We start from the raw sequence: 13,224 nt of genomic DNA on the forward strand, positions 1-13,224 counted from the left end.
ATGCACCTTGTGAGCAGCTGCTTTCTGAGCAAGCCAGCACGATGGGGTCTGCAGGGTGCCCTCAAATGCATCCGTGGTAATTCCATCCTCTGCTTATAGCCTGTCATAGTGAATCACAGAATCGTTTTGGGTGGAAAAGCCCTTGGAGCTGCTGGAGCCCAGCCCAGCACTGACCCACGGCCCTCAGCACCTCACCCCCACGGCTTTGGGATGCCTGCAGGGCTGGGCACCCCCCCAGCTCCCTGGGCAGCCTGGCACAACCCTCTCAAAGAAAAAGCTCTTCCCAATCTCCAGTGTAAACCTCCCCTGGAGCCGACTCCATCCACCACCATTGTCCGGGCCGGTTTTCCACCCGTTTATTGCAGCTGTGAAAGCCGGGCAGCTGCCTGCTGCGGAGGCTCGGTGTTTCCTCCTGTTCCGTGCCCTGCAGCGCCCACCCCCGCGCTGGCAGCCGCCTGCCCGGGGAGCCGCATCCCCGGCGCTGCCGCCGGGTCCCTGGGGCAGCCGCCACGGCCCCGCGGCCAGCGCTCCCCGCCCGGCCGCCGCGCGGGGCCCCGGGGGGCGGGCGCAAGGGCGAGCGGCGCCCAATGGGGAGAGGGGAAACCGCGAGGAGGCGGGGCCCGACGGAGGCGGCAGCCAATGGGAGAGGCGGAGCGGGCCGGTGCGCGGAGGGGAAGGAGCGCGGCGGGGGCTCGGCGGGCAGCGAGCGGAGCGCGGCGGTGCCCAGCCCAGCCCATGGAGGACTCCGGGCCCGGCCCGGCGCTGCGGCGCTTCACCTGGGAGGAGATCGGGCAGCGGAACGGGAGGGGGCCGGCGCCGCAGGAGCGGTGGCTGGTGATCGAGAGGAAGGTGTACGACATCAGCCAGTTCTGCCGGAGGCACCCCGGAGGCTCCCGGGTCATCAGTCACTACGCCGGGCAGGATGCCACGGTGAGCGACCCCCGCCCCCGGCTCTCGGGGCATCCCGGGGAGGGATGGGGACGGGGTGAGCGGGGGTGGGGAGGGGCGAGCGGCGGGCACGCGTGGAGGAGGGTCACCGGGGATAGAAACGCGGCGGTGGGAGGCGAGCGAGGCAGATTGGGCCGTGTCCCCGCACCGTGTCCCCGCACCGTGTCCCCGCACCGTGTCCCCGCACCGCGTCCCCGCACCGCGTCCCCGCACCGTGTCCCCGCACCGCGTCCCCGCACCGCGTCCCCGCACCACATCCCCGCACCGCGTCTCCGCACCGCAGCCCCGCACCGCGGCCCCGCACCGCGTCCCATAGCGGTCCCCGCACCGCGGCCCCGCACCGCGGCCCCGCACCGCGTCCCCGCACCGCGTCCCATAGCGGTCCCCGCACCGCGCCGGCTCGTGTGTGCCACGACACAGAGCGGACCGCAGGGATTTCGCAAGGAAGGGGTAACAATAGAGTGTCCTCAAGCCGCCGTAGAACTGGGGTTAAAAACCCGACCGTCCCTGCGCAGTAAATAAGGATCCTGCGGCGTCCAGCCAGGGCTGCTCAGAAGCACCCGATGTAGTTGTTTGTTAACAGCATCAAGCGTGTGCCCGGGTGGGTTTGGTTTTTGCAAGGGGACGAATGCATTCAGCCTCCCCCGACTTTGTAGCCGCGTTTCGCAGAGGTGGCAGCGCTGCTGAAAGTCGTCTTTGAGGCTAAGAAGGGAAATCGTTCATGCCTGAGCGCCGGTGGCTGATGCAAAGTGGAGTGAAACGGTTGGAGAGGCAGCAGGGGGTGGGGTGGCTTTGTCAAGGTGTTTCCTCTCTTTGTCTGCTCGTGTTTTTCATGGGTACAAACCAAATAGGACAAGGGGCAACGGGTACAAGCTAGAAAGTAAGGGGTTCCAAAGAAATACAAGGAAGAGTTTCTTCCCGGTGAGGGATTGAGTCTATGATTCTGTGCAATGGGCTGTGGAGTCTCCTTCTCTGGAGACATGCAAACCCAGCTGGAGGAGTTCTGTGTGCCCTGCTCTAGGTGGTCCTGCTCTGGCAGGGGGTTGCACTGGATGAGCTTTCAAAGTCCCTTCCAACCCTTAGGATTGTGTGATTCTCTAAATGTAAGTTGGAGCTACCTCAAGAGTGTTTTTGAAGGACTCTGTTGCAGTCCAGTTTGGTCCCTGAGCAGAAAGGCTGACATATCATAGAATGGCAGGGGTTGGAAGGGACCTTTAGAGGTCATCTAGTCCAACCCCTGCAGAAGCACGTTCACCTAGATCAGCTCACAGCTTGCCACCACTTCATCATACACATATCAACCTGGAGCTCACAGGTGAGTTTGCACTTGCTTCCTGAGCTCAGGATGTGGAAGTTGGGTTTTGGAAGCCCCTGTTCAGCACAGTGGGCTGAGCACAGGGAGATGGGCAGATTGCAGCCAACCACATTCTTTCAGCCTTATCGTTTGTGTCTCTGCTGGGTGCAGCTGAAGTGCTGACTCCTCAGGAACCCCAGCCAAGTCAGCTCCACTTTTTCTAACAGTTTTGTCCTGGAGGAAAGAAAAAAAAACCCCAGAGAAGCATCAAGTTCCTCAAACCCAGAGCAAACAAACAAACAAAAAAGGAAAGCAAAGAAAGAACAGTTCCAGTTTGAATGCCACTGGGGTGCTGTCATTTCCAGAAGGCTGGTTAATGGAGCACTGATTGCTCCATTAACCTCACATTAGGTTAAAACACTGCCAGGTTTTCCAGCCTCCGTGGAAAGGGTGGGTTTAAAGATATGGTACCACCCTCCTCCTGCTTTGCCCACGTGCTCCCCAGGCTTTTTTTCCCCACTTCCAATGAGAAAATGCAGACCTGTGCCCTCCTCACATCTTTCCCTCCCTCATTCACAAAAAGCCTGAGCAAGGAGGATGCTACATCTGAATTACAAAGGGGCTGGCCCACAGCATCAAACGGTTTTTTAACCCTTTTCTTGACTAGAGATCTTTTAAAAGGATCATTTCTTTGAAGAGCATGCAATGGTAAGCTGCTGATGAAGAGTGCTGCACAGTGCCTGGTGCAGGAGGCTTGGCAGGTGATGCACTGTGGGCAAACACTGGCTCAGAAAGCATCCTTAGGCTGAGGGAGATTGTAAAGCACAAGCTAATAGGGGAGAAAAACGTGCAACAGGAGGTAAATGGGAGATCTTGGGTAGGAAATAGATCTCCAACTGCCTCGTGTGCTCAGGGGGTTTGTAATCTGAATATGGGGATAGAATCTCTAGTGATAACCTGGCTGCCATGGAGACTGACATTACATTTAAATGATAAAGGATTTCTCCACAGGGGACTCTTCTGAGTGGTGAGGATGTAAAAAAAAACCCCAAATGGCCTTTTTACATGTGTTCTGCTTCTCCCCCTGTTTATCCCAGTTCAGCTCACTGATGCAGGTTTTGTGCTGATGTCTTGCTCCTCTCCCTAGTCAGACTTTCCCTTCAGGATATGGGGCTTGAGGGAGAAATAAGATGGAAGGTGAAGGCAAAATAGAGGCAGAGGAGTATGTGGTTGAGAGATCCTGAGGTTCAGCAGGGTGTGAATTGTTCAGATACTGAATTAGAGAAAGGGGTGAGCCTGTGTTTCTCGGTGAGCTGCACTTAAGAGCATCCAGAGAGGAAACGATCCAGAAAGTTCAGCTTCAAGTGATGATGTGTGAAGGTTTGTGGCAGTGAAATGTGATTCAGCTCCCTTAGCTGGGTTGCTTTCTGCTGAACCCAGGCTATGGTGAAGTGTATTTCCTTTGCTGACACCTGAGTGATTGTTTTTCTCCACCCTGTCCCGTGTTTCAGGATCCTTTCATAGCTTTTCATCTTGACAAGACACTAGTAAGAAAGTACATGAAGCCACTCCTGATTGGGGAACTGGCACCAGATCAGCCCAGCTTCGAGCCCAGTAAGAATGTAAGTGTGTTTAAAGCTTGGTATTTGGGTTGAAATGGGGCTGTTTAACTCCTCTTACTGGCAGGCAGGAATCCCTGTGCAGGAAGCCACAGTGTCCCCTGGAATCACTGTCTTGTTCTGACGCTTCTCCTTTGCTTCGTGTCATTATTAGTAGTGTTAGGGAAGATTTGTCTCCAGGTGACCCTCAGCTATTCCCCACTGCCACAGGAGCTCCTGGAGAGGGGGAAACTGAGCTCCTGAAGCGTGTTTCAGACCAGCAGATGCTCTTGGGTTCTCCCCACAGAAAAAACTGGTGGAGGATTTCCGTGAACTCCGTGCAGCCGTGGAGAAGATGGGGCTTCTCAACCCCAACCTCACCTTTTTCATGCTGTACCTCTGTCACATCTTGGTGTTGGATGTTGCAGCTTGGCTCACCATCTGGTATTTTGGAGCATCCACTCTGCCTTTCCTCCTCTCTGCATTGCTTCTAGGCACGGTCCAGGTAAGGGGCGAGGCAAAAGCAGCCCCACAAACAGCAGCCCCCCTTTGAGGCTTCAATGCCTGTTGCCATAAGCACAGGAGAAGTCTCATCTTCATGGACTTGCCCCAAATCCTGCTTCTCCCTGGGTGAAAGGGGTGAAATCACAACGCCACCACATGCTTCCTCAGCAGAGCAGGCTTTGCCCTGCTTTTTTCCTTCCCTTAGCCCATCAAAGCCCTCCTTATTCCCAGCCTTCATCACACAATGATGTGTGCTGCACTTCTGAGGTCCCTGGTGCCAGAACTCCAAGGCACTGTGTGTGCAGGGGCCAAGCCACCATGTTCCCATGGGAACTCGCAGGGAGTTAGAGGAGAGGGCAGAGCAGCTTCAAAGCCCCAGCTATTTCTCCTGTGGCCAGCTGATCCTCTTGGAATTACAAGTACTTGGAGGAGGCAGCAGCAGGCTGCTCCTTAAAGGAGACTTTGTTGCTGATTTCAGTGCAGTTTTGTCAGAGGATAAATGCTGGTTCTCAGCTCCATGATTTTTTTTGCCCATTATTTCCCCCCCCCCCCCCCCCCCCATGAGAACAACTGTCTGGGACTAAAAAGTCATTAGGATTGCACTGGTATACAGCAGAAGGGAAGCATTTGGATGGGATCCTAGTAGTGGCAGTGCTGTCTCTGTGTAGGGTGTGTTGTGAGGAGCGTGGGAGTGGGAGAAGAGAAAGCCCTTCTCGGCTGCAGAAGCCTCCTGAGTCTTCCTTTTCCCTCAGCAGCACTGTGCTTAATTTTGTGTTTGCATTGCAGGCCCAGGCTGGCTGGCTCCAGCATGATTTTGGACACCTTTCAGTGTTCAGCAAGTCCAGATGGAACCACTGGGTGCACAAGTTTGTGATCGGCCACCTGAAGGTGGGCGCTGGGTTCTGAGAGGGATTGCCAGAGCCTCCCCTGGGATGCTCTGCAGTCAAACCCCCTCCCTCTCCAATCTCAGTATAAGAAGCAAGCAAATGCAAGGAGCCACTGGGGAGGGAGGACTGAGGGACAGAAGATACAACCTCTTGATGGCACTGTGTTCTCATCCCTTCCTGCAGGGAGCACCAGCCAGCTGGTGGAATCACCTCCACTTCCAACACCACGCTAAACCCAACTGCTTCAGAAAGGACCCTGATGTTAACATGCACCCCTTGTTTTTTGCTTTGGGAAAACCACTCTCTGTAGAGGTGAGACCTGACAGAAGCTGGGAGGTTACAGCACTGGGGAGCCACAGAGAGCTTGGAGACGAGTGACTGGTCGGTTTGGTGGATGGAGCTGTGTCTGTGATTCAGGGAGGTAGAGAAGGGGCAGCTTGGCCTTTGGGAAACCAGAAGAGCAAAAGATCCTGGTGCATCATTAGCTTCCATATCCTTAATTGTGCTTTTTAAGTGTTTTTTTTGCCTCATACAATCAATACACAGTCCAAACTTGTCCTGAGGGTTAAAAACCACCCCCAGAAATGCTCCTGTACAGTGAGAAGTACATCCAGAAAGTGCCTGGAGTTGACCTGCTGGTTTATGTTGTGCTCCTTTGCCTCCCACTACTCCCTAACATTCCTCCCTTACACTTCAGCAATTCTGAGAGTTTTCTATTCTCACCTAGTTAACAAGAGTTCTTGTTCTGCCATGTTTTACAACTGCAGTGAAGCCACAGTTCCAAGCTCACGTGGCTCTGGGGAGAGCCTGGCACATGCATGGAGATAAGACTGCAAGTTGTTCTCATAGTAATTACAGTGTAATGGGGAATGGAGCAGTGGGTAAAGGACAGTTAGTGACCAGATTTCAGTGGTCTCAGTCTGGCAGTGGGTGTCAGGCTTGCTCCCATCTGAAGTCCAGCTCTGTTTCTCGTACAGCTCTGAAGTTAGTGGGATGGCTTCAGCATTTTGGTTTCCCTCAAGCTTTGTACTGGCAGCAAACTCCTCTCAGTGCCTCCTGGGTTTGGATTGAAGCGTTGGGCAGTTGTGCCCTCTGCTGGGAACGAGCTTCCAGTGCAAGTCACTGTGAGGCAAGGCAGGGATGAAAACTTCTCCCAGCAGTCCTAGGTGGAAGGTCCAGGGGATGGTGAAGCCAATGGCTTGGTGATTGCTGCTGTGGTTTGCTAGGACACCTTTTCCAAAGGTTAGGAGGTATCTGAGTATGCCTGTCATTGAAAGCATGGCCAGGAGTGTTTAGACAGATGGCTGTGGCTGTCTTAGAGTCATCAGATTGTTTTGCTTGGGAAAGGCCTTGGAGCTGCTGGAGCCCTCCCTCTGCCCAGCCCATCACTGACCCACAGCCCTCAGCACCTCAGCCCCATGGCTTTGGGATGCCTGCAGGGCTGGGCACTCCCCCAGCTCCCTGGGCAGCCTGGCACAGGGGCTCACACCCCTCTCAGGGAAATAAAAGTTCTTCCCAGCTTGAGTAATGTGCTTGTTTTAACAGCTTGGTGTACAAAAGAAGAAATTCATGCCTTATAACCACCAGCACAAGTACTTCTTCATCAGTGAGTAACCCTTTTGCAGTTCTATGGGCAGCATCCATTCAACCCCTTCCTTTATCCAGTCCTTCTCTCTGAGCTGAAAGGGACTATTGCTAATGTCTCTGCCATCTGTTTCCCCTTTCTAGTTGGCCCCCCAGCTCTGGTGCCTCTTTACTTCCAGTGGTACATATTCTACTTCGCAGTTCAGCGGAAGCAGTGGGTGGTAAGTCAGCTCCACGTTGCCAGTGGTGACTTCTCCTGCTTCTACAGATGCATTTCAGTGCAGGGCAATCCCTGGGAGGAGCTCTGAGCTGGGTATCTGTGGCAAGGGATGTGGGCATATGATCTGAGGAACAATGTTTGGTGAGGGAGAGAGGGCACCTTGCACACAGCCCTGGGAAAGGTTCACTCACAGTTGGGTAAAGACATGATCATCTGTCATTCTGGGATGTGTGAGCATCTGGAAGCACTCATCCTGCTGCAGGGTTGATGTTCATGCAGAACTTGTCCTTCAGGTAACACGAGAGACTAGTTGAAGGTAGATGTCATCATTCTGGCCACTTTCTTTCTGTTTTCCCCTAGAGCAATACAATCCAAACCTGTGGGCACAGGGAAAGGGGAAAGGCAGCAGAAATGAGGAGGGCTTGGAGGAGGATTCAGTGCACCTGCATTTTGCAAAATGAAGAGCTTAGAAGTAGAGTAGCATTCAGGTAGCCTAAAACTGAATGCCCACAGTTCCTGGAGTTGCTAGGGAGATGGCTTATGGTGGGCAAATCCAGGCTCTTGAGATGGGACACGGGCTTTAGGGAGATGGTGCAGGAAAAAGATGCTCTCCTCTGAAATGTCAGAGCTAGAGACAAGGCATCTTGGATGTCTTATGCCTGCCTGGGAGATGGGACAGTCAGGAGAGAAGGAGCACGAGGGAAAGAAGAGTTGCCAGAAATGTGAAGAGGACAAAAAAAGGATGAGGTGGAAGTAAACCAGAGCTCTTTGTTCTTTTAATTGGCTAGGGGCTTTTTTTGTTTCCTCACTGCTTGCTTTCCCTTTGGATCCAGAGGAACTTGTGATGCTTTAGAGCATGTCCTCTCTAGGGTTTACCCTGTGCTGGGCTCATAAGACCAGGATAATTCCCAAGCACAGGAAGGGCTGGGGGGTGGCTGTGTGTCAGATTGCTTTGTGATGGGACCAGGGAGGAGAAATCTTACCAGTTACAGATGTAACATAGAGTGGATGGTAAATTCAGAAGCCAGTAATTCTTCCTCCTTCATGAGGTTTGATCTGTTCCCTGTGCCACAGGACCTGGCCTGGATGCTGACCTTCTACATCCGATTCTTTCTCACCTACGTGCCCTTGTTGGGGGTGAAAGGTGTCCTGGGGCTTCATCTCTTAGTCAGGTATTATTCAACTTATCATTCCTCCATTGTCTCTCCCCAGTTCTTATGGATCCTTGGTGTCAGCTTCTTTTCAGCCTCATGGTCATCCTTCTCATTGGCTCCTCGTTCTGCTGCCTCCTGCCTTTCAGGAGGTGGGAAGTGTCTGTGCAGAGGGTGTGTGTGTAGGTCACATCTGCTGACTAGCTCTTTGGGGGTCCCTGGTGTTCATTCTGTCAAGCAATGTGTGTGTTGCACGTGCACAAGTGTTTTGTGCTGACTTGTTCTGGCACAGGTGTGAGATCAGTGATGGGTTTGGGTGTGTTTGTGTGCACAGGTTTATAGAGAGTAACTGGTTTGTCTGGATTACACAAATGAACCACATCCCGATGCACATTGATTATGATAAGAACGTGGACTGGTTCTCTACCCAGGTAAGACCTTCTTTCCAGAGACCTCTGGCTTTGAAGGTGAGAAGTTAATAGTTCTAGGTGCACAACAACACCCAAGAGAGCTGATTGCAGAAGGGATGGGAACTGAGGGAGCAAAACTAAGCACCTTGTCCTCGCTGTGTGAAGGGAGTGATGAGTGCAAAGAGAGAAGGTGCAGAAGTGGGATAGAGGCTTCAGATACCTCAAGGGAAGTGATTAGAGGTGCTACAGTGCTCTGGAAACAAAGGATGCAGGTCTTGTATGCTCTGTCTTGCTTAACTTGTGAAGCCATTACACAGGTTTTTAAGTGGGGGAGGTGGAAGGGGTGGTTGTTAAGGCTTGTCTCACCGGGGAAGTCAAGTCTGTTCCCCTAAATTATGTCCCTAGTAATTGTCTGCCATGACCTGGCCGTGTCCTGTTGGCTGGAGGTAGTTCTTGAAGCTGCTGTGTTCAGCTGGAAGGCATGTGATGATAAGGAACTTGCTTGTTGTTGTGTTTGCCGCACGTAAGAGAAGGGGCATCCTTCAAACAACGCTTTGGCATCGCTTGTTTCTTTTCTCTCAGCTCCAGGCAACCTGTAACGTTCATCAGTCCTTCTTCAATGACTGGTTTAGTGGGCATCTGAACTTCCAAATCGAGCACCAGTGAGTTGAAGGATGAGTTGGGGATGTGAGGGAGTTTCAAGGAGTGCAAGTTACACGAGGTGTGGAGAGCCTTGGAGGTGCCTGCCTCTCTGTCAGCTAACCCAAGAACAAAAGATGATGGGGCTAAATGTTGTGCTTTTAATGTGGGGATGGAATGGAAACTTAAGGAATGGGCTGGAAAACGTTTGGAGCACTCGCTGGTGAGTACCAGCATCACTTGGGATATGAACAGCATGGCACAGGAGTGAGAATTAACCAGCCTACTGCTTAGCACAGACACTGCCTGAAGTGTGAGGGCAACCACTGCAGAGCACTCAGGGCTGTGGGCAGAAGGGGAGGTTGAGGCATCCCCAGGTTTAAGCCCAGGAAGAGGGGCAGGAATTGTGTGGAGTGTCATTGACTCAGCATGTCTTTTTCCCACAGCCTTTTCCCTACCATGCCACGACACAACTACTGGAAGGTGGCTCCTCTGGTGAAGTCCCTGTGTGCCAAACACGGCATCGAGTACCAGTGCAAGCCGCTGCTCACCGCCTTTGCAGACATAGTGCAGTACGTACCACCCCTCTGCATCCCTGAGGGAAGGGGCTTCCACTGCCACAGAGGGAACAGGTGGGAAGGGGAGGAGCAGAAGCTCTGTGAAGAGCTGTAAGGTAGTATAGATGGCAATGGAAGGAATTGGAGAACTTCAGCCATGGTGCTGGTGGCAGTACCCAGCAGGCAGAAGGCATCGGTGGGAATGGCATGATGGAGAGCCCCTTTTCTTCAGCTCTCCTTTGGAGACTCAGAGGTCAGTAGATGCCAGGTCTGACACCTTTGTCTCCAAGTGTCATAGACTCATAGAGTGGTAGGGGTTGGAAGAGATCATCTAGTCCAGCTCCCCTGCAGAAGCAGGTCCATCTAAGTCAGGTCACATAGGAACATGCTCCAAGGAAAGATGTGTTTTCACAAAGATGAGTTTGAACTGTCATTCATTCTTTCTTTTTCCCTTCCTTGCTTCCCCTCCTTGCCCCCCAGATACTTCTCACTCCATTGCAAAGGCACCTGGCTCTTCTGCCACGCTTGCTCCTTTTTGTTTTCATCCTAATGAAGTTTGCTTTAGCTTTCCAGTCTTTGTCTGGTGTAGCCCCAGTGGTTTGGTGGCTCTTCATCTTTCCAGGGAGCTGTAGTTTTACATTGCCTCTCCTCTAAAGATCTCTGAGCAACCTGATCTAGTTGAAGGTGTCCCTGCTCATCACAGAGAGTTGGGCTAGATGACCTTTATAAAGGTCCTTTCCAAGCTAAACCATTCCATGATCTCTTTTGCTTAATCTTCAGGTGGGAACTCTTCCCACAAGGCTCAGCTTTCTGGATGCTACATTTCATTACCCTGTGTCTAAGGAAATGTGATTCTCTCTTGGCAGCTCTTTGAAAGATTCAGGGGAGCTCTGGCTCGATGCCTACCTACATAAATAAGAAGCAGTGGATCCTTGCAGAGGAGTTCCCCAGCCCTGTTGCCTCCTGAGGTGGTGGTCACCATGAAGATGCTGCACAGAGGAGAGAGAGCTGGCTAAGCCAGAGGCTGGAGGTGGCACAGCTTAACTCCACTGGATGTGATGAATATGATTGCTTTTTGGGTTTTTTTTAAGGATGTGTTCTTAATTCTTCTCGTGCTTCTTTCAATTCCTCTTCTTTGGTGCTGAATTAGGGGGAAAAGCTAAATGGAGGAGGTTATGTTCCACCAAGGTGTGGAGGCAGCTTTGGGGCTGGGAACAGATCCTCATTTGCTGAGTACATAGGAGGGAAGCCTCTTAGCTAACATAGCCCTTTGTGAGGTGGCTTTCATGAATATAGCAAGAAAGCTGAGGCAGTCTGAACTTCAAAGAGCACAGGAGTTACTAAAATGTGGAAGCAATAAGGAATTGTATAGGTACAGTGTTTTCAAATACCTGGATGTAATTAACAATGGCAACAGAAGGTGCCCAAACCCAAGGGACAAGCACATGAAAGCCCAAACCAATTTGTACATGTGTGGGTGAGGCAGAGGAGGTGAAGGCAGCAGTTCTAGAGGAATAAGCATGAGGGGGGGGGGAAAGTGTGTAAATAGAGCCCTCATTGAGGTGGAGAAAGAAGACAGCAGAGCTTATTCCATGAGCATGCAGATGTGAGAGCTTGGCATGCTGCACCTGTGGGAATGCTGCCCTCCACATCTCTCCTGTGGTGGAAGCCTCCCAGTTACCTGCCTGCAGGTAACCTCCCATGGAGTCTCTGCAGGTGGTGGCAGTGCCGTACTTCTGAGCCTTATTGAACCTGGGAGTGAAGGTCAGAAGAGGCTGAAATCTCTACAAGAGTGACCAAGGAAGCCAAGGTGTAATTGGTGCCTGCTCACCTGAAGCTTCACCTTTGTTAAAGTGATTTATTAAGCAGAGAGGACTCCTGACTTCTGGCCTGTGGAGCAGGAGGTGTTGCTGTGTGAGCTGCAGGCAAATTAACTGAAGGTGTACAAGTGTGAGGGGTTCTGAGGAGCTGTTTAAATGCATCTCCACTTTTGAACTTGGCAGGAGTCATGGGGCTGTGTACCTGTAGGCACAGGTCAGCCAGTGCATTGCTGTTCTCTCTCTGTTAATCACCTGCCTTCAAAACACACCCCAGGAGAGCATGTGCTGGCTGATTTATTGGAGTGTTCATTCACCTGGCAGCATTTCCTGGTGTCTTTATTTGCTGCACCAATGTTCCAGGTGCCAGATTGGATATAGCACTGAGGAAGATGACTCCATCACCCTGGCACCTCAGGGGCAGCTGGTTTGGTCTCCAGAAGGTTGCTTTTGAGGTGCTTTTTCTTACCAACATTCAGAAAGGATGGTGTATGAAGGGATGGAAGAAGTGCATCTTCACCCACCAAGACTGTTGTTAAGCACAGAAGAAAATTGTCATGGGTAATGATAGTAGAATCATTAAGTCATTGGTTTGTGTTGATAAAGACCATAAAGAAAATGGGCCTTAGTTACTCTTTTGCCTTGTTTTTTATTCCTGCTCTGTTTCTTTCCCTCTAATTACTAGACCTGTTGATGGAGGAAAGTCTAATAAAATGCCTTATCAGTTCTTGCTGTCATCAGAGTAAAATATGTCTGTGCAAGAGTCTGCACTGTCTAAAATGTGGAACAAATGCCAGTGCAGGGCTGCAAAGAGAGAGAGAACTGTCCCAAACCTCAGCACTTGGATTTTGGAGGAAGGGAATGTGCTTGTGTGAAGCACAAGCAATGAACCAAATTGAATCCCACCAGAATGAGGAGGAAAGGGACAGGCTGTAGCCATGGCTCGTGGAAGGTGGGTAACTTCACATGTAGGAAGGCATGTTTGATGTTGTTCTGTAAGGACTTTACAGGCAATCAGCTCTCAGGTGAAACTTCATGGCACTGCCAGAGGTTCCCTTCGACTTTGGAGTGTTGACCTGATGCCACAGGGAACCAGAAGTCTTGTGATGGTAGTCAGGAGAGCTATTTGACTTCTTCATAAGGAGCTCCAATCCTCCAGGTGAGGCTCTTTGGATGTACAAAGCAGGCTGGACAAGTGGGGAGCTGCCTAAGCTGGGGAAAACACTGAAGGAAGGCTTCACAAGTCCTCTAGAGACATTCCATCTTTATAACTCACGTTTCACCACTCTGAATTTTGGCCCCTGAATAAAACCAGACAATGTCCTGGTAGCAGGAATGTTTCCATCTCCTGTTTTGGCCACAACTGCCAGGTTTGAGGATCAGGTTCACTCCTCTCTTTCTCTAGCCCAATGAGCCTTTAATTCAGACATACACACAGGATGGTTTGAAGGGGCAGGAAAAGCACTCTCCCTCTTTTATCAGGGCAGATTTTTCAGCCACCTCTGATGAGAGAAGGAACTGAGCTGCTCTTCATGATAGTCATGAAGAAGTGCAAGTACTCCCAGTGTGTCTTGAAGGAAGACAGACAGGTTTCAGCTCAATTCATGGCCAGATG

The 13,224-nt window shown here is 51.7% G+C and overlaps 1 protein-coding gene across 1 annotated transcript; it reads left to right on the plus strand.

Annotated features, from left to right (window-relative positions):
- The first annotated feature begins 661 nt into the window (after positions 1 to 661).
- On the plus strand, positions 662 to 12,328 carry LOC104554378 (acyl-CoA (8-3)-desaturase). The gene is made up of 12 exons (XM_061998982.1): positions 662 to 930; positions 3,754 to 3,864; positions 4,148 to 4,345; positions 5,131 to 5,232; positions 5,415 to 5,543; positions 6,777 to 6,837; positions 6,960 to 7,036; positions 8,110 to 8,207; positions 8,521 to 8,617; positions 9,179 to 9,258; positions 9,682 to 9,807; positions 10,659 to 12,328. Exons 1-12 carry the CDS (start codon positions 736 to 738, stop codon positions 10,708 to 10,710), a joined length of 1,326 nt encoding a protein of 441 aa, XP_061854966.1. The 5' UTR covers positions 662 to 735; the 3' UTR covers positions 10,711 to 12,328.
- Positions 12,329 to 13,224: the final 896 nt, after the last annotated feature.

Source organism: Colius striatus, chromosome 7 (assembly GCF_028858725.1).
Source record: "Colius striatus isolate bColStr4 chromosome 7, bColStr4.1.hap1, whole genome shotgun sequence".
Lineage (NCBI taxonomy): Eukaryota > Metazoa > Chordata > Aves > Coliiformes > Coliidae > Colius > Colius striatus.

Coding starts and splice junctions, on each gene's coding strand:
- LOC104554378 (XM_061998982.1), top strand. CDS start 736: ATGGAGGACTCCGGGCCCGGCCCGGCGCTGCGGCGCTTCACCTGGGAG. Junction 931..3,753: donor ACGCCGGGCAGGATGCCACG/GTGAGCGACCCC, acceptor CCCGTGTTTCAG/GATCCTTTCATAGCTTTTCA. Junction 3,865..4,147: donor GCTTCGAGCCCAGTAAGAAT/GTAAGTGTGTTT, acceptor TTCTCCCCACAG/AAAAAACTGGTGGAGGATTT.